This window comes from Protopterus annectens, chromosome 4.part1 (genome assembly GCF_019279795.1).
Source record: "Protopterus annectens isolate FY-2018-M chromosome 4.part1, PAN1.0, whole genome shotgun sequence".
Lineage (NCBI taxonomy): Eukaryota > Metazoa > Chordata > Ceratodontiformes > Protopteridae > Protopterus > Protopterus annectens.
Genome location: NC_056734.1, coordinates 145,657,823 through 145,677,327, shown reverse-complemented (window position 1 = coordinate 145,677,327; position 19,505 = coordinate 145,657,823). Strand labels below are relative to the sequence as shown.

At 38.1% G+C, this 19,505-nt stretch overlaps 1 protein-coding gene across 1 annotated transcript in view; it reads right to left on the bottom strand.

Moving 5' to 3' along the window:
- LOC122801189 (collagen alpha-4(IV) chain-like) overlaps positions 1 to 19,505 on the bottom strand; it is a 1,621,248-nt gene that overhangs the window by 623,962 nt on the left and 977,781 nt on the right. The window contains exon 25 of the mRNA XM_044070748.1: positions 7,426 to 7,532. Coding sequence (XP_043926683.1) covers positions 7,426 to 7,532 — 107 coding nt within the window. The remainder of the gene's footprint in view (positions 1 to 7,425; positions 7,533 to 19,505) is intronic.

The following is a 19,505-nucleotide window of genomic DNA, read 5'->3' as shown; positions in this document are numbered from 1 at the left end:
GAGGTATCTCAGTGTTCCTAAAGGACAAGTACATCGCTAGAATGGTCCAACAACATGACTCAGTTGAGCTACTTTATGTCCAACTAATCATAGGTGCGACCCCTTGTTATATCCTTACTAGTTACAGATCCCCTAACATGAGCCTGGAAAACCACACTTCCTACCTAAACTTACTGGAATCTCTAACATTCAGCCTAACACCATATTTATTGGTGACTTCAACTTTCCATAAACTGGGAGACTTATATGACCCATAATTCACTTTTTCAGAGGTTTTTGGACTTTGTCAATGCAAACACCCTGGAGCAACTAGTTAGCTCCCCAACTAGAGGTACAAATATCAAAGACCAAGTACTCACAAGCACGGGGGAAGGCCTCTCTCTACAATGCATTAACTCCTCACTGGTAAGATCTGACCACAAACTGATATCCTGTAGTATTAAAACTAATGTAGAACCCCCCCCCCCAAAAAAAAAAAAAAAACTCCAAACATGTTAAGAACTTTGCTGAGGCCTACTCTGAGATGTACACAAAAACACTGTAAAACAACATTCATAGCTGCATAGAGGAGGCAATACCTGTCCAAGCCAAACATATGATTACTGGCAAAAATAAACCACACTGGTGGACCCCTAGCAAACAGGCTATTCAACAAAAGAAGAAAAAATCCTCTCCAAAGCCAAGAAGAAACAGACAAATCCATGTAGAAAACACTCACCAGTCTGAACAAACAAATTAGAGAGCTAACTATGAAGCAAAGATAGCCTCCCAAGTGAAAGATAACCATAATCCATAAGGTTTTTTTAAATATGTTTGTAACTTCAAGGGAAATGCTCAGCAATGTGCTGAGTTAATCATGAATGGCAACACTTACACCCAGCCTGAAACTATAGCAAACCTGCTGTCTGATAGGTTCAGTTTAAACTTTCCTTCTATCACCTCCTACTACACCCAAAGAAATACCTGCAACCATCCCCTATCAGTCATTACAAGGGAACAGGTCCTTATTGTGCTCACTAAAGCCAAAAACACATCCTCTGTGGGTCCTGACAACATTCTAGGATGCTTTTTAAGTAGCTTAAAACAGAATCTGTCAGGGCCACTAGTAACCTTCTTTAACCATAACCTCTGAATGAGCTTTTTCACAGAGCAATGGAGGACTCCAACAGCCATCCCTCTGCACAACGGTGGCCCATCAGCTGACCCAGGGAACTACAGACCCATAAGTTTTACCAGTCTTATCTGCAAAGTCATGGACATAATTATTATGGACCTAATCAAAATCAATGTAGCAACTCTCCAAAAACTGGACCAGACCCCGTTTGGCTTTGTCAAAGGGAGGTCTTGACTGCTCAGTCTGGTGGACTTCTTTGGAAAGTCACTAGGGCCATGGATGAGGGTAAAATGGTACACACCACTTAGCTAGATGTGGCCAAAGCTTTTGACATAATCCCCTACTTTGGGATCATAGATAAACTTACTGATTTAGGTATAAATCCCTACATCACCAGATGGATAGCCAACTGGCTCAGTGACAGGACACATATTGTCCAAATAGGTGATTCCACTTCTGAAGTGAAGGCCAATGTTGGAGGTCTCTGGCTCACCAAGTTCACTGACGACTATGAGCTGGAAGCAATCACTGAATCCCCAAACAATGCTGACATCCTACAAACAGTCCTAAAATCATGTCAAAACCATGGTCTGAGACTATATACTAAAAATGAATAATCATACCCTTTAGTAATTAAATATCCCTGCAAAGTATAATATTGATAGCATACCCCTAAATGCAGACACAGTGGTGAGGGACTATGAACACAGATAAAAATTGACCTAAAGTTTGACCACCAGGTAGCTACAGTAGTGAGGAAATCCTTCTGTGTGGCTCAACTTATAAGTGAAGTCATGGTATCAAGATCAAAGGAAGTCATAATGCCATTATACTTGGGCCTCATCAGGCCTATAATTGAATACAATGCTCCCTTCTGCATGTACCTAACCAGGGGCTTACACCAATTGGAGTGGCCCCAGAGGTTTCTCACTAAAAAATACAAAGTTTAAGACACGTCATACGCAGACCAACTAAAGGCCCTATTACTTTACTCCATCTTATATTATTTATTGTGAGGGAACTTATCCCTGACCTGCAAGGCATTCTTTGATCCGTCCTTGATGAAAATGTTACATATTAGCAAGAAAAATTATACAAGGATAAAGCGTTCCATGGACCTGAACCTTATTTGCGACTCTAACAGAACTTGCTGGAGAGGCAAATTCTTATCCCAAAGGCTACCTAGTCTATGGAATAAACTTCCCATCTTCGTAAAACAAAGCATGTCAATCACTCTGTTCAAAAAGAATTTGGATAATTGGATGGGGAACTGTAAATTGACTCCTGTGGTACTGCCCATGTCCCTTATGGGCATAGGCAGTCTGTTAAATGACTCAGGGGTCAAACACCCTGATACTACCCCATCACATAGCTGGGAATTAAGATATAATATTGTCATATCCTGGGTATTATTGGCTAGGCTTGTAAAAGCTTTTGTGCCATTAGCCTAGTAATTACTTATAATGCCATTACAGACCCTCTGAGCACTCCTCTTGCTATTGTTATTCAACACAGGTGCCTAGGACTAATCTACGAATAAAACCTATTATTCCTGCAACACACAAAAACTCATGTCAACATGGTATTAACTCAGTTTAAAGTCTCATACAAAATACGTAACCTGTTCACCAGTGAGGCTAAGCCAGCCACTGTCATAAATGTACTCCTTCCCAGATTCAAAAATGTTCTCTGCACACAATCCTGCACTCAATCAGCCATGAATGAAACACATAAATCCTATACTTAGTTAATAAGCAAGGGCATTACTGCACTCCCCTTATCTCAAACAAAATGGCTACCTGTTACAGCTAGAGCTAGGTTATTGTCAAGGGAGTGTCTCAATATAAGTACATAGTAAGTATCACTCATATCTATTACTGAATGATGACAGTAGAGAAATTATTGGAGAACCCATTACATCAGCAAAGGGCATTTTTAAAGTTTTTGTAGAAGCCTAAGCTAACTCCTTATATGACTTCTGATTTTATGTTTACTTGGACAATATTAAATGATGGATACTGTCCACCACTCCTCAGCAGGCTGCAGTTTACAAACCAAGGCATTACTTTTATAGGGTTGCCACCTTTTCAAATACCCAAAGTGGGACAAGTTTTGTAAAAACATGAGATTTTGCAAGACAAAACATACCCACAGCCAGTGCAAAGGGCAGAACGTCCCTTTTTTGCCAACATAAAAGCTTCTTTTTGTAGCATTTGAGCTGTTGATGCCATTTCATATAACAAGTAAGTGTTCCAGATATAAAATCACTGCTTCATGCAACTTTTACAGAAAACTTAGGAAATAATTTTTGTCCTAAAATCTCAGGACATTTGCCATGTTTTAGATATTTTTTTGCATGATGCAACTGTTTAAACAGGGACTGTCCTTCACAGAGAAGGGCAGCTGGTAACCTTATAATCTTACAAATAAGGCATTACTCAGTTATACAGCCCCTCATTCACACTTGATATGTGTGAAAGAGATTCTCAGGAATAGATCCATCTGCTTGGAACAATCTCACAAATATGATGAGAAGTATAGATCACCTACTGACTTTCAAGAAAAAACTTCTATTTAACAAAAGTAAATCCAAATGCTGCTTAGACATTGGCTATGTAATAGCATACTTGTTCTTCTGTTTTAGTATTCCGTAGGTTCTATTCCTAAATGTAGAGGGTGTTTGATACAATTTTAAGTCAGCAAGAGTGATGCAGATATAATTACACCCCCCTTTTTTGTACAGCCATGTAACATTCACTTGCTGACTCCTGGTCCATTACACTGTGGCAATGTCTTACAATGCTGTGAACTGTGCGGTGCAGTATGTTTACATGCAGTTTTATATTTATAATGAAATGTACTTTGTATATTTAAGCATTAATAATGTACACATTCTTGTAAATATTGTTTTATGTTTTATTTGCTCAGAGTCACACCTAGGCTACCTTATTGTAAGTGCAATATTTGCCAAGTGTCTTAATGGCAGTATTGTCATTTTTTTTTTTTTTTTTTTTTTTATTTCTAAGTTCATTTCTTACTTCTTATTGTAGCTCAGAGCATGGTTGAAAAAGGTTGCTGGACCACTTCATTTACCCGGTTGACAAATATAAATAAATACAATAAAAAAATAAATGAGGTACTTAAGCTTGGTTGAGGAGAACTGGCAACACACAGGCTGTCATTCATTATTAACCTGCATAGTATATAGTGCACTAGTGTGTAAGAAATGGCATCAATCAGGCATGCTGTGATCTACACTACACTGAGCAGTGTAGAAATAGGTATATGCAAATAACAGTGTAATGACAGGCAAACGAAGGAGAACAGACTGAGTCCATAATGAGCAGAGCTGCAGCTTGCTCACTTAGGCCCAGTACTGTTCCCCAATCTGACACCCCTCAACTCTAAATTCTGGAACAAAGAAAAAAAAGGAGGTCTGTTCCCTGATCTGGCACTCCTCATCAAAGTCTCAGGAGCAGGCCAGGTCCATTATCCTCCATCTGCTCCCCTTAGCACTAGCTAAAAAGCAAAAAAAAAAAGTCTGTAGCAATCAACTTTCTACAAATGTAAAAAGAGGCTTTGCTACAGCATTTATTAATGCTATTACTGCACTAGAACACACACAGATCACTGAAGCGCTTTGATAAGACTGAATGCCAGTCCTGAGGATCAAACCCATTGTAGATGTCTCCTTTTCTCTGCCTAGCTACACCTTTGATAATGACATACAAATGACAGGCAATGAAGGCAGGTCATGATTCATACATGCAGAGAACTGTAGGTACCCTGCAAGTTGTGCATCAGTATAAGAACAAAATGCACATGGAAATTTGTGGAGTTGCAGTAAACAAAGACGCTAGGAGCAGGGGCAGCATTTGTGCAACAGTACTCATGGTATGTGAGTGCTGCTATCTCTTACCTGCTAATACAATACAGCAGCAGGCTGAAAGAATGAAAATGGTGCCGACAGATATTTCCTGTCGTTAGCTAACCAACCAGCAGCTGACACTGAAATGGACACAGATAAAACATGGGCATTGGTTGACATGCATTTATCCACAAACAGGATAGAGAGGAATACATGGATTTCCAATACCGATGGGCACTAAATGTGTGTAGTACTTACCATACCAGCTGCAGGGACTGTTCAGAGACAACTAGGGTTACCTTGGGCTTATCACAGGAGCAGACCTCCTGAATATTCCATGCATTCCTCAGAAATCTACTTCCACATGTGCATCAGCATATCTGTTTCTCAACACATTAGGTCAGAGAGAGAGAAAGTCATCATCATGTGAGGCTTCTATGAGATCAGCCACCTCCTCAAAGTATTGCATGCTCTTTATTTCACACATGTAAAAATAAGGCTGTACAGGTGTCTGTGGACTGCATTATACCAACAGGAAGGGCTACAATTCTGTCAACTAATAAGCAGTGTGCAATTCACATTGGTTATCACCTGCAAAACACAATGGAAGTGCTAATGATTCACACATCTGGCTTGTAAAACATCTGTATCACTTCTTCCTGCATATTGAAATTCCATGAGATCATCTATTTGATAAGTACACACACTGTGGCAATCAGACACATACAGAACCAAAGATAGTGTGTGCAAATGTGTTGTTTCTCTATATGTTCTCAGTGTATCTCAGGAGATTCCAGAGACCCATGGGACCCTGGCTGAACTGCAGTATAACATCTCACGTATCCAGACTAGAAATGTTGTATCGCATGTGTTTGGCCTGCTGCAGCACCTGGTTCCACTGTCTAGATAAGTATGATGGCGCACTACTTTTATGACAGTAGCAACCAACACTATTAAGCTCTCCAGCAGTGAGAGGCAGAGGTTATACAAGAACACATTAAATGCTGTACTAAACATTTGGCATTGGTACTACTTTTCAAACTGTAACGTTAAGCTTTTTTCAGTAATTAGGAACAGCATTCCTAATAAAGGCCATCTTTCTGTATGGACACTAGGACATATGACCCTTTGCAGTCATTAGTGCTGCTGCCTTATACCCACTTCTTGCTGTGATAGATACCAGTGCCCTATAGTCATGAATAGGAGAAAGAAAGTAAAGGAAAGAAGTGTGCATGTGTGTGTTTATGTAGGTATGTGTGTGCACGTGTTTGTGTATAAGTATGCATACGCATGTGTGTGTGTGTGTGTGTGTGTGTGTGTGTGTGTGTGTGTGTGTGTGTGTGTGTGTGTGTGTGTGTGTGGGTGAGTGTGTATGTGGGTGGTACAGTTTCATATTTGCGCAGGATTGATGCCACAAGTATTTAAAATGCATTAAAGTGGATAAATAAACTTATACAACAGTTTTAACTAAATATTCTAAATTTATTGTTAAACCTTTCTCAGCAATCAACATAAATATAAACTGTGATTAAATATTTTACTAGAAATTGAATATAATTTCTTACAAATCTTATATTTTTAATTACTGATTTATTTACAGGGTCATATTTTAAATTTCCATGTCAAAGCATTGGAAAATGCAGAACAAATCCTAATTTCAGAACTAATGCATGTATTCATTTTACAAACAAAATTCAAAAATACATGTTAATCTTTTATACATTCAATATAAATAAATATCAACAGATAAAATAAATGGAATTATGAAACAGGAGCCCAATGGCTAAGTACAACCAGTCCCAGAAATGGACTTACCTACTGCTGATTGGGTGCACACTGTTAAGGAACTAACTCATCAAGCTTAACTTAGTGAAGCTGAGAAGCTAGCCCAATTGCTGTTTTATATAAGACTTCATGGCTGGTGTGGTTTGAAAGCATATGCTGGTGGAAGTTTGTTTCCTGTGAGAGAACCTTGTTGATTCATGTTGGTGTAACCATAAAGCCATGAAGATGTCATGCATAATTTGTGTGTGTGTGTGTGTGTGTGTGTGTGTGTGTGTGTGTGTGTGTGTGTGTGTGTGTATATGTGTGTGTATGTGGGGGGGGGGGGGTTCCTCCACATTCTGATGCTGGGTTGCTTTCCTCTGCATAAAATTATTACATTTCATTTTTTTTGGTTGATTTCTCAGCCACCCTTGGCAGGTTAGCTCCCCAGTGAATTGTAATTCAAGGAGACATAGTAGAATTCTGAATATATGCACCAGCACATTTTATGTAAGTTGTCACAGCGGCTTTCTGTGCTTGGGAAATGTCTAATATGAGGGTAGTTCAATTCATTTCTACTCATAAATTAGATATTTCTGAAGCCCACTTACACAGCAAGCTATTGAAAATTGACTGCCCACATCTACAAAATTCTGATTAGCACTAAAGGGGTACTTACCAAAGATCCAAAATCACCAGCCTTTCCAGGTACTCCAGGAACTCCTGGTCTTCCATCTGGCCCTGGCATTCCCGTGAATCCCAAGATGCCATGACTCCCTTTTTCTCCTATTAAAAATTGCATTCATTCTTACGATTTAATGGTTTCATAAAGTACTTTACAAACATTAACTGATGAAAACTACTTTGCTGTTTCTAAATTATATAATATTTAATCCATCCTTAAGGTCTGAGTTTAAGCAACTGCACAAACAATATTCATTTGTAGCAAAAACAGTACAGTGTGTGGCACTTGATTTCAATAAGCTATATGCAAAAATCTCTCTTTATCAGCATTGCCTTTTCTGCTTATGCTGCATATATATGCATAATGTATTTATCTTAGCAACAGACTCTAAAATCCGGTGTGATAAAAAACTTTTCTGTCACTCAAAGTGTAGATATTTTACCACCATCCTGCCCACATCATCACACTTTTGTTATCATTTTACCAGCATCTTCAGGCTTTTACCTCCTCACTGTACCAGCCTGTTTACTGAGTGTTATTCATGTTACCTGTATGTTGCCACTGCTTTGTGCCTGAGGTCATGTTAGACAAATGTATGTTCTATATCAGTGACGGTGAAACTATGACACGCTATCAAAGGTGACATGCCACGACAGTTTGGGTGACACATCAGTGTTCACCAACACCTGAGTTACCAAAGAAACTGAATGAATAAAAACACAAGAAATATAATATGTAACCCTGCACTTATCTATTAAAACTCAGCAACAAAAAGTCATTAATTGATGTTAATCAAATCAAATGCAATGTGTTCCATATTTTTTTCAGTTCTATTCAAAATCACTACTAAAAGTAGGGTAATTTTTTGTGCACTGTTTTAAGCCCAATTATCAGTGTGCATATTGTTTTCACTATTGTAAGTCACTGCTTTTTCTTTTACTTTTACAAATTATAGCAGCACACATGACTGGACTGGATTGTATTTTTTTAAATAAATATGTAAAGAATTGTTTCTCTTTTGTTCGGGGGGGGGGGGTTGACATGCCAGCAAAGTTTGTTTGTGTTTTTCGGCTTTTCCCGGTTAAGGGTTGCCACAGCGGAACTCCGGTCTGCTAATGATTGGTAATGGATTTTTACATACCGGGTTACCAGCCCTGACGCACAACCTTCAACAAAGGCATGCCCCATTCATGTATGCCTCCACACAGAAGACGCTCTAGCTGAGAATCGAATGGGACAATGTCTTGCTATGAGGCGTCAACGCTACCACAGCACCACCACTGCCAGTAAAGTTAAGATAGGCATTTTCCGAATTTCTGACATGCCGAGCCAAAATATTTGCCATCACTGTTCTAAATATTTTGTTTACTATACTGTAAAACATTCAGCTAAAAAAATATTCTTCTACAATATTCTTGTGGCATATGCCACAGAAAGTATACTTCCAAAAAATATACTTCTGAACATTTGTACCTTACTTTATCAATGATGTTATTCTCTTGTGCCTTTTGTGTTTTCTTCTGTCCTTTTTAATTTCTCCAATTCTTTTGGGTTTCAAAGTACGACTACAGTTCATGAAATTAGTATTGTTTCACTCTTTGATGTTAGCCAAAAGTGCTCTTCGCAGCACCCACAATGTGCCCAGTAATGACTCTATCTGCAATTCATATGGTGTTGCATGAATTGGTAACATATCTAAATACAATTTATGGATTAGGTCATGGCTGAAAATGGTCAATGTGACGAGCCCACCATACCAGTTAACGAATGCAAAACATATAAATAAAGTATAGTATTTGTTAATAAATGTGTAAATGTTACTTTTGTGTGGCTCTTCGTAATCACCAACAAAGAATATTTAACTCCTTTTAAAGACATATCCATGCTCAACAAGTTTTACATTCGAAGTCTCCTTTTATCTTGTTTTATTTAAAGATACTTCTAACAATCGTTAATGCTAGCCAACATGCAGTACCTAAAAGCATGCTTGAGGAAAGTGATAATGCTAGCTTTTAACTACTATAATTCTACAGTATGATGTTACTAAACTTGTTATATGAAGTATTAAAGAAGGAAACAAATTGTAAAAGCCACTGAACTCAGGAAGCATCATTTCATTACTTAAAGTGCAATATGTCTGCAAGCATAAAACAAATAGTTAAGAGAAAATTGAAGAAGTGTGTGTACATGAGGGAAAAGTTTGCTATAATACAGGGAGAAATACAAACTTGTTTATGTAAAGTATTATACCCAATAGCTCATGAGTGTAAATAAACACATATGTGATAGTTGGTCAAAACTTCCCCCAATTCAAAGAGATACAGAAAATATAGGGAAAAGTTCAACCAGATATATTAAAGAAATACTTTGCCCCAGTAACAAAAAAACTGTTGGAAAGAAAGGTACAAAAAAAGGAACTACAATTTAGATCAGAGTAGGGGGGCTAGATAAATCTGACAATGAGGCTTACAGAAAAACTTCAGATGGAAAAGTAATCAAAATTGTCAGTTTGGAGACTTACAGGGCAGGACACATAGATGTAGAAACTGAGAGATAGTGGAATGTCATACTGAAAAGAAGGATCATGTGAAAAAGCTTTTCCCTGCTTCACAAAAGCAGAGATGCAGTCAGAAACAGAAGTGTGACTCCAAAGGTAGAGAAACTAAGTTAACTATAGAAGAGGAAAAATGCTGACTACCAATAGCACTGAGGAAGAAAACTTCTTTCATGAGTTACCTTTTATAGAGAAAGAACCAGACAAATTGAAAAAGCTTGTATCTGTGTTTATAGACGAGGCCATGGCCTCCACTTCATGACAGAATACAAACAGAAAGATTGACGACCTTGTCTAACCTCCAGATAAGCCATGCCAGTTTCAAGAAGGCCCAAAGGGAGGGCAACAGTAGAGTTAGAGAGTACATCGAGTAGTAAGGAAAATAATGGAACAAAACAGATCCATGTTGTACCATACTTTGAATTAAGAGATGACGTGCTGTGCAGGATAAGTTACAAGGTCTTTTAGAAAACTTGCAATAAAGTTAGTTTATAGTTACACTTTGGGAGATCACTTAGGAATGGAAGGATTTCAACAACATTTTATTGGATAAATACTATGAAAGACAAAGAAAGTTTTTGTGTAGATTGCCCAGAATATCAAAGAACAGCACCCATCACAGAGTAAAATTCCCCTTTGATACCCTTACATACTGTATACGTCACACTTGAGAGAATAGTAATGTGTATTGGAGGCCCCTTGTAAAATTGAAAAAGGGCTATTGATACATACTGATAAACATTATAGAACAAAATTTCCTGAGACAGTACTTTTATGAAAGGTTAAGATGAACTTTATAGTAAAAGAATGACCACTGCTTTCTTATATAGCATGAGCTCCTCAGGAATTCATCTTACTAGGGCAACCCATTTATTTTCAGAGCAATGCAAGCACTTTTGTCACTTTTCTTTAAAGTAAAATTGCTGTGGGCATCTATAAACCACCCTCAAATAGGCTAGGTTGGAGTGTTAATAAAACTTTAAAGTCTATGTTACAAAATATTATAAATCTGAATGGTAGGAATTGGAACCAACTGCTTCCTTATTTTCCTATTGCTGAAAGAGAAGTACCCAAATTATCAACAAAATTCATACCATTTGAAACAATATGTGGCTGACATCTCTGAGGCTTGTTAGAATTAGCAAAAGAAATACTCAAGGGAGAAGCCATCCTCTGTAAAAGTGTGTTAGAACATTTTATGCACAGGAGACACAACAGAAAGCATATAATAAAGATGCTCATCTCAAAGAATTCAAGCCGGGGGATAAAGTATTGCTGTTAGTACCCAATGCAGAAATCAAGTTCCTTGCATAGTGGCAAGGACTTTTTCAAACTGTAGAAAAGTAAGTGAACTAAATTATACAGTAAGATAACCAGAAAAAGAGAACTAGAGCGGTTATACCATAAAAAATGTTCTGAAGCCTTCAGGGGAAGTTTCTGTAGGGAGTATGTTTGCAAATGAAGCCAGGGCCATGCAGCATGTATACATGTCAAAATACAGGATGCACTACCGATATCAAAGAAACAAAATATAAGTGAATTGTGTACTCCGAAATTAAAGACATATATTCAGAGTTTCCTGTCAGAACCAGTTTAATTTTGCCAAACATCGAAACCATGCCTGTGAGAAAGTCTCAGCACTAGCTAGTTAAAGAAGAGGTACAGAAAATGTCCAAACATGGGGTTAAAGAAAAACCTTAATATGAGAAGAAGTCAGTTTTTGTTCCCCAAGCCTAATTGGTCTGTAAGGTTTTGCAATTACTTAAATTGCTAAATGAAATATCTACACCTGATTTATTTCCTATGTCCTGAGTGAACAAACTTTAAAGATAGGAAAGATAAAGCTTCTTTCCCACATTAGGCCTAACCTAACTCTACTGAAAAATTACACTAGCTCCAGAAGCTAAGAGACAATGGCATTCTAGACACCATAAGGACTTTCCATTACAGTGTCTTGCTTTTTGGTCTCAGTGGAGCACTGGTAAAATTCTTAGACTCCATTCCAAATATGCTGCAACCTGCGTGGATGATGTGGTAATATTTTTGAAAGAGTGGGAAAGTCATGTCTCCAATGTTAAAGCCGTTTTAAGTTCCCTGCATCAAGTTGGATTGTTTGCTAACTCAGTAAAATGAAAGTAAGTCATAGCAACATTATCATCACCAATCTACTTGGAACCGAGATGTCAGTTCAACTGTCACCACCTCTCTCAGTTGAGTGCTACTCTCCTACCTTCTTCACCCATCATGCCTAGCTATTTCAAGTTTTCTTTTAAGCAACCCATCCATTTCTTCACTGGACATACCCGTTTCCTCTTTCCTGTTTCTCACAAATCTTCACCGGTTTGTCATTTGCCTTCTTATACATGACTAAACAACTGCAATCTGTTCTCCTTCACCTTTTCTGTAACTGGGGCTATCACCTGTCTTAGGCATTGCATGTCTATTACCTCAAGCTTTCTCAACTGTTCTGCATTAACTGCCCACGTTTCTATCCATACAGAAACACTGGTTGCATCATTGTTTTGTATACATTGCTTTTCTGCTTCTTTTTTATTTTTCTGTTACATATTACCCCAGACATTCTGTGCCTGCCAGTTACAACTCACTAATTCTAGCTTTGACCACCACATTCAGACTTCTCTTTTCATCAACCACCTTACTCAGACACTCACGCTCTTAATGAGTTCCACTTTTTCTCCATCTATCCGTTTTCAACTTTTGATTCCCCTTATTTGCTGCCATGACAGCGATCTAGTCTCTACTCAGTTTTTTTCCCATGTGCCTTTAGTTTTGCAATCCAGTCCCCTATCATTTGCAGCAGTTCCTGTTCAGAGTTAGTTTGTAATGCCACATCATCTGAATACAGCATCTATATTGATCTGTCTCCCCTCCCATGATCTGTTTAGTAATGCAATCCAGCAGTGGGCTTAGAGTTGCACCCTAATACCCACTCACTCTCACTGGGAGCACCTCTATAAGTCTGAACATTGTACTTGCATCATTGTGTCCTTGTACTTTGCTTGCATTAATTCTATCAGTGTATCTGGGACTACAAACAATCACAGTACTTCCCAAATCAGCTTCCTTGGGACATTATCATATGCTTTCCTCAATTCTAGAAATGCTCAGTCGGATTCTTTCCTCATCTCTGTTTCTTCTCCAGTATCTGTCTCACTGCAAACATTGAATTGGTTGTGATGCATACTGATCTGAATCTGAACTGCTCATCTCCCATCTAACTTTCTACAACTCTCCATATTCATTTATCTATTACTTTCATGCAGTGTGGCAGGAGTTTGATAACTCTGTATTGCTCACTGCTATGAATGTCCTCTTTATTCTTGTACACTGGTACTAGAATGTCTATTTTCCAGCCTTCTGAGATATGTCTTTCTCCCCATGCCACAAGGAATTCCCTCATTAGCCATTTTTCCCCTATGTCATCCAACATCTTGATCATATCTGCCATGACTTAATCTGAGACTGTTGCTTTCCCTGACCTCAATGTTCTTCTTACTTCTTGGGTGAGATCTTCTTCTTCATCATTTATTGTAAGCTGTGCATGCATCAATACAGCACCTGTGGGATTTCTTGCTTCTGGAAGTTCAACTTTCAAGTGAAGTGCCTTTGATGTCTTCTGGACTGATGAGTAGATTGCTGTTGGCATCCCTTATGGATGATAGAGTTTCTTTATTTCATTTGCTGAGTCCTCTTCAAGAAGCTGGCTTCTCAGATGCCTAGTTTTTGGGCATTGTAACTGCCCCATTAGCCTCTTCATTAGCCAACCAGTATTCCTTCTTAGCTAGGCCTAGCCTTTCTATCTCCCACTTCTTCCTGCTCTCCTTCTTTATTTTAATAACTTTTTAAACTTCTGCATTCCACTACTTGCTTTCCATATGTACCTTATTTCCATACCTGGCTTACCTCTGCATCTGTTCTGTTGTCTTCACAAATGTTGTTATCAGATTCAAGTTGGTTACAGTTGAAAGCTGTTATTTCAGTTATACAACAGGTCAAGAGATAGTAAAACCACAGGAAATTGAAACAATAAATATCTGGCCCATCCTAACTTCTAACAAGCAGGTTAAGGATTTTTTGGGCTTGGCTAGCTATTATCAAAAATGTATTCCTAATTTTGTAACTACTGATCCTGTGCACCTAGGTATCTGTTGTTATTTCTAACCTTGATTCAACTGACCAAGGGTAATGGCCCCTTGAAGAGTAAGTGGACATTTGAAGAACACACCTTTAGGCAAATGGCATATATAGTGTGTTCAGAACTAATAGTAATAACTCCAGACTTTTCCAACAATTCTTTGTACAACATATGTCTCTGAGGTAGACATAGGCACAGCCTTGTCTCAGACTACAGATGAGGATGAGTATCCCATCTGTTATATAAGTAGAGAACTCAGCAATGCTGAGAGGTGTCTTGCAGCTGTGCAAAAAGAATGTATTGGAATAAAATAGGCACAGCATCCCAAACTGAGCATGGCTGTACACGATAGCCCTGGTATAGATTTGTGTCTACCCTTCCAATCATGAAGACTAGCCTTAAAGGTAGCCACAGTTATTTACTCCTGGACTGCCCCTTGTACTACTAATAGACAGAGGCAGCTCCTAAGTGATTCCAAACATGGGAACCCTCAAATTAACCATGTTCTGATCTTGGTTATTCTCATTAGGGCTAATATATAATTATCATCAATGGGATGAGCAAGGCCAATCTATAACTAAATGGGATTGGTTATTTCAAGCACAAAAAGATAAACAAGCTAGGCTTAAAATGGCCCCAAGAGCAGCTAGCTTAGTACTTACATATGAACCTATGAACCTATAAGTAGTACTTTGCTTGACATGGAATGGTAACTATTTTCATTGGCTGGGAGTACATTGAGTTAGAAGCATATTAATCAGGCAGGTCTTTTTTATTTGTTCGTGCAAATTTAGGTCCTTAGTGCAGGTTTTTGTAGAGTGACTGGTTTTGTGAAGAAATAGGACGTAAAAAAGCACTGAATCTTTCATGGCTCAAAAAGCAAGACAAAAGATCACCTTGCAGCAGCCTGTAGGCTATTGAGTGTAAGAAGAGCCATGCTAATCTAAATGGAAAGGTGAAGGATTAAAAGCCTGTCATTTCTTGTTTAGAGATATTTGGGGTCTTTCCAGTTGCATGATATACTAGGATTTGTACATACTAGTAGGGATAAAGGAAGAGCAGAGTGATAGGAGGACTTTTTTTTATCTGGAAGATATTTCCACACAAATTATTGGAACAGATAGCAGGACTTTCTGACTATACTAGAAACCTGATGAACAAATGAGACTGAGTTGTCTGCATAAGTACCCTGATCTCTTATTATAGCATCTGTCTGAAAAGTAGTATCATTTCCCACATATCAGGAGGAGGGAGCTTTATTTCTGAATGCTTTCATGCTTCACTTTTTTTGCATTTAGCATGTTTTTGGTAAACCTGGTACATGCAAATTCCAACTCTTGCTCATATGGATGAACAGATAACTGTGCCCAGCTTGCAGTCATCAGCAAATTTGTTAATCACACTTCTGGGATACTATCTGCAAAATAAATGGCAAACAGGAGAGGACCCATCACAGATCCATGTAGTGCCAAACTTGTTCTAAGAAGATATCTATGAACCTATTAAAGATAGCAGCAGTTTTCACAATTTGGGATCTGTTGGACAGCCAGTTTGCAATGCAGCTGCTTATATTAAGTCTTAACTTTTGCAACTTCTTATTGCAAAAATTCTGAGTAAAGCCTACAATATTGGGGCACAAACACACAAAAATAGGGACACATTTTAAATATCACTCAAACTTAGAAGGTTGTAAGAATAACAGGATTTATGTTTGCATGCATTTTCTGAAGGATATGAAGTATGAAACTCAAATGTATGCCATTATTTAGTGACTTCAATCAGCAATTTGTCAGAAAATCACAAATTTTATGATAAATGGACCAAAAATCTGAGTAAAAAATCTGGGCATTCTGTGAAAATCTGGACAGTTGAGAGATATGCATTACATTTGTTTAATTTTACAGTAATAACAGCATGTAGAATAGTATAAAAAGTTCTGGCCTGGTCAAGATAAGTTCATAGCTTCTGTAACCTTTTTCAAAGAAGCTTACTAGATTCAGAAGAAAGGATCTGCCCTACCCAAAAACAAAGTGAATGGTGCCTACCACTATTATCCTGCCTGTGTTACATACATGCATTCCATAGCTTTGCATGCAACACTAGAGAAGTTGAGCCAGAACCAGGGCATAGAGGAAAAAAAACATCTTAACTTCAAACTAGGTGACATGGGTTCAATTAGCAGCTCAGGCATTTGAGGTACTGTCAGGGAGGCATAGAGGTGCCCATCCCAGGGAGAAAAGGTACTTGTCTAAGAAGCTCCCTGAGGGGAGTCATGGTACAAAGAGGGGAGTAGTCTTGGACATAAGTAGATGAGTGCAGGGGATGAGAATGGAAAACATGGGGTAGGTCATAAAGAAAAATATACCTGGTTGAAGCAGTGACAGCAAGACTTCTGAGGATGCCCTTAAAGTCCCCATTATCCCAGCCCAGAATCAGAGTCAGTCCTTGGGTAAGATGAGGACTGCAACACCCAGTAATGGATGGGGTCACTGGGGTATGCACCATAAGAAAGGCACAAGGGAGCAAAAAAAAAACACACTGGTAAGGCTGGTGGGATAAAATCACATGGGTAAATACACTGGCCACTCTTGTGTAGGAGAGCCACAGTGTCTGCTCTGCAGGCATCAGGCACAAAATCAATGGATAGGATGAGGGGGAAGAGTACATACTTATCACTGATGAGAATGCAACTTGATATTTTGTCTGGTCCTGTGGATGCATAATTTTTAACTTCTGAAAGGGATTTCAGGATTTTTTCCAAGGTAATTACTGGGGAAACTAAATTTTGTAGGAAACCATGGCAAAATGTGGGTAGGTGGGGTAAAGTTTGCTCTAAATTTGTCATTTAATATACTGGCTATGTCATTGGTATCAGAATATGTGTTATTATTATGGGTGATCTCAGTGCTTTATTGGACATTATTCCTTAATTTCTTGACATAACCGAAGAAAGATTTGTGGTTTGCTTTGATGTCTGCCCTTAGTAGTACAATACCTCACCTTTCCAATACCCACCATAATGCTGCTCTCAAAAATCTTTTTACAGTTGTTAGAAGTTTTGTACACAAACATGGGTTCATTGTCCACAGTACTAAATACAGACTACTTACTTTTAAAAACAGTCCAATTCTTTGACACAAGGTGCTTTATCTTCCAGGATTCCCAGCTATATTGCACTACTAGTACCCTCTCTAGGTTCTCATCAGTCTTCGCTCCCTCTTTTTTTTCTAAACCTACTCCAAACAAGGGTTTATTCAATGTACCCTACTGCTGTTTAACTTGTTTGATGATCTCTTCTACTAAATCATTTGAGTACCCCCTGTCAAAAAACATGCTTTTACAAACCTTCATCTCTTTGAATACCATCTCCATAGTTGAGGTAACTCAGCTGTTTTGTTTAAATATTCAAGAAAGTCATCCACTAAATCTTTATATCCCTCTGATAAAACAAAAATGTCATCCAAAATTGCAATTATAGCCTACACAATCTGAAATATTCTGATGTAAAACTGTGCAACATTCCCCAACCACACAACACTAAGCTGGCATATATTGCAGCACATGCTACCGCCCACGGTTTGTTTAAAAATTTCACCTTTGGAGTATATGAAGTTGTTATCCAATATCAACTCCATGATGTCACCCATGAGGCTAATATTATTGCCTCCCAAAAATTCACAGGATAGCAACCCTTCATGAAAATATTCTAAACCCACCTCTTTGGGGATACAGGAAAACAAGCCAAGTACATAGATTATTAAAAATCCAGTACTGCTCTCCCAGAAGTCCTGTTTTAGCTTCCCCAAGACATCCCAGTAATCCTTCAACAAATAAGTAAAATTGTTGAAAACAAGATTGTTTTAGGTCAAGCATTACTGCTAATGAGTGAGTCTTGGACCGTTGGGTTGCTATAATGGTTCTAAATGGGGGATCCTGTATAGGTTTATGCACGTTTTTGAAACTAAAAATGGTTGGAATCTTTTGATTGATATTGCTCAAAAATTCAGACATAGATGGCATTATCCTGCCTTCTAACAAAAATCTAATTGCAAATCAATTCTTCTGTAAGTAATATTCACCTTGTTGCAGGATACTGCAATGTAGCCAAAATCCAAATGTCAGGAGTAGCTATAAAAGTACAAACCAACAAGAAATAGGAAGCCACAGCACTTGATATAAAAAAAAAGAAATTACATTCTCACCATAATGTTCCATATGTGCTGCCCATTTTCATTATTCCTCAACCTGTGGGTTCAGTTTTGATCCTCAGAACAAACTCAGCCACTACCATAGTTCATGGTAATCCAGCTTATCCCTTACCTACAACGCACCTATCTCAGTAACTTTAGACCAAGTTTGCTGATAGACCAAAGGGAAGATTAGACATAAGACATTTATTGAGACTATATCTGCAACCACAGTTATATAACAAGGATAATAATCTTCTAGTCATCCATTCCTCTAGAAATCCAGGGGTATGGGGGTTGGAGGGAGGGGAGTTGAGGAAGAATGAAAATGGACAACACAGGTGGAATAATATGGTGCGTTTATAACTTCTTTATTTGATGTTGTCAATTTTCATTTTATCTTCAACCTGTGGGACAGAGTCCCAAGCTACCTTAGATCCTGGGTTGACTCAAGGAAGGATATTCCTGAGTACCATTGAGCAGAATGATGCTTTTCCCCTGGAGACCAGATCCAATTTGTTATGCATAATGAAAGCATGGAGAGTAGCCCAGGTTGCTGCTGCACAAATATCATCCATGGAAACTTTAGATTGGAAGATGGCTGATATTGCTACAGCTCTAGTTGAATGTGCTTTCAAAGGTTTTGATAAAGCAATCCCAATTTGTTGTAGATGAAAAAAATGCAATCTGTTAACCATCTAGCCAACATCACTTTGCTCACAGGTTTTCCTAGTTTTTTTTTATTTGAGTAAGAGATAAATAATTGGTCAGATTTTCTGATATCTTTTGTTCTGTGAAGACAAAACTATAATTGTCTATGAACATCTAACAAGTGTAGGCAATATTCACTTTTATTAGCAGATTCAGGTAAGAAAACTGGTAGGTTAATAGTTTGATTGATACTGACTTCAGAAACCACCTTTAATAGAAAAGAGGGGTTGATTCTTTGTGTAACCCTATCCTTGTAAACAATCAAACATGGTGGTTTAAATGACAAAGCTTGAATTTCTGAAATCCTTACAGTAGAAGTTATGTCTACTAAAAAATAGTTTTCCGGGATAGAAACATAATATCACAGTCTGCTGCTTGTTTAATAGGAGGTTGTATGATTGCTTGCGACACCAAGTTTAGGTTCCAAGAAGGGGTTGTATCTTTGTAAGGAGGCTTTATCAGAAGA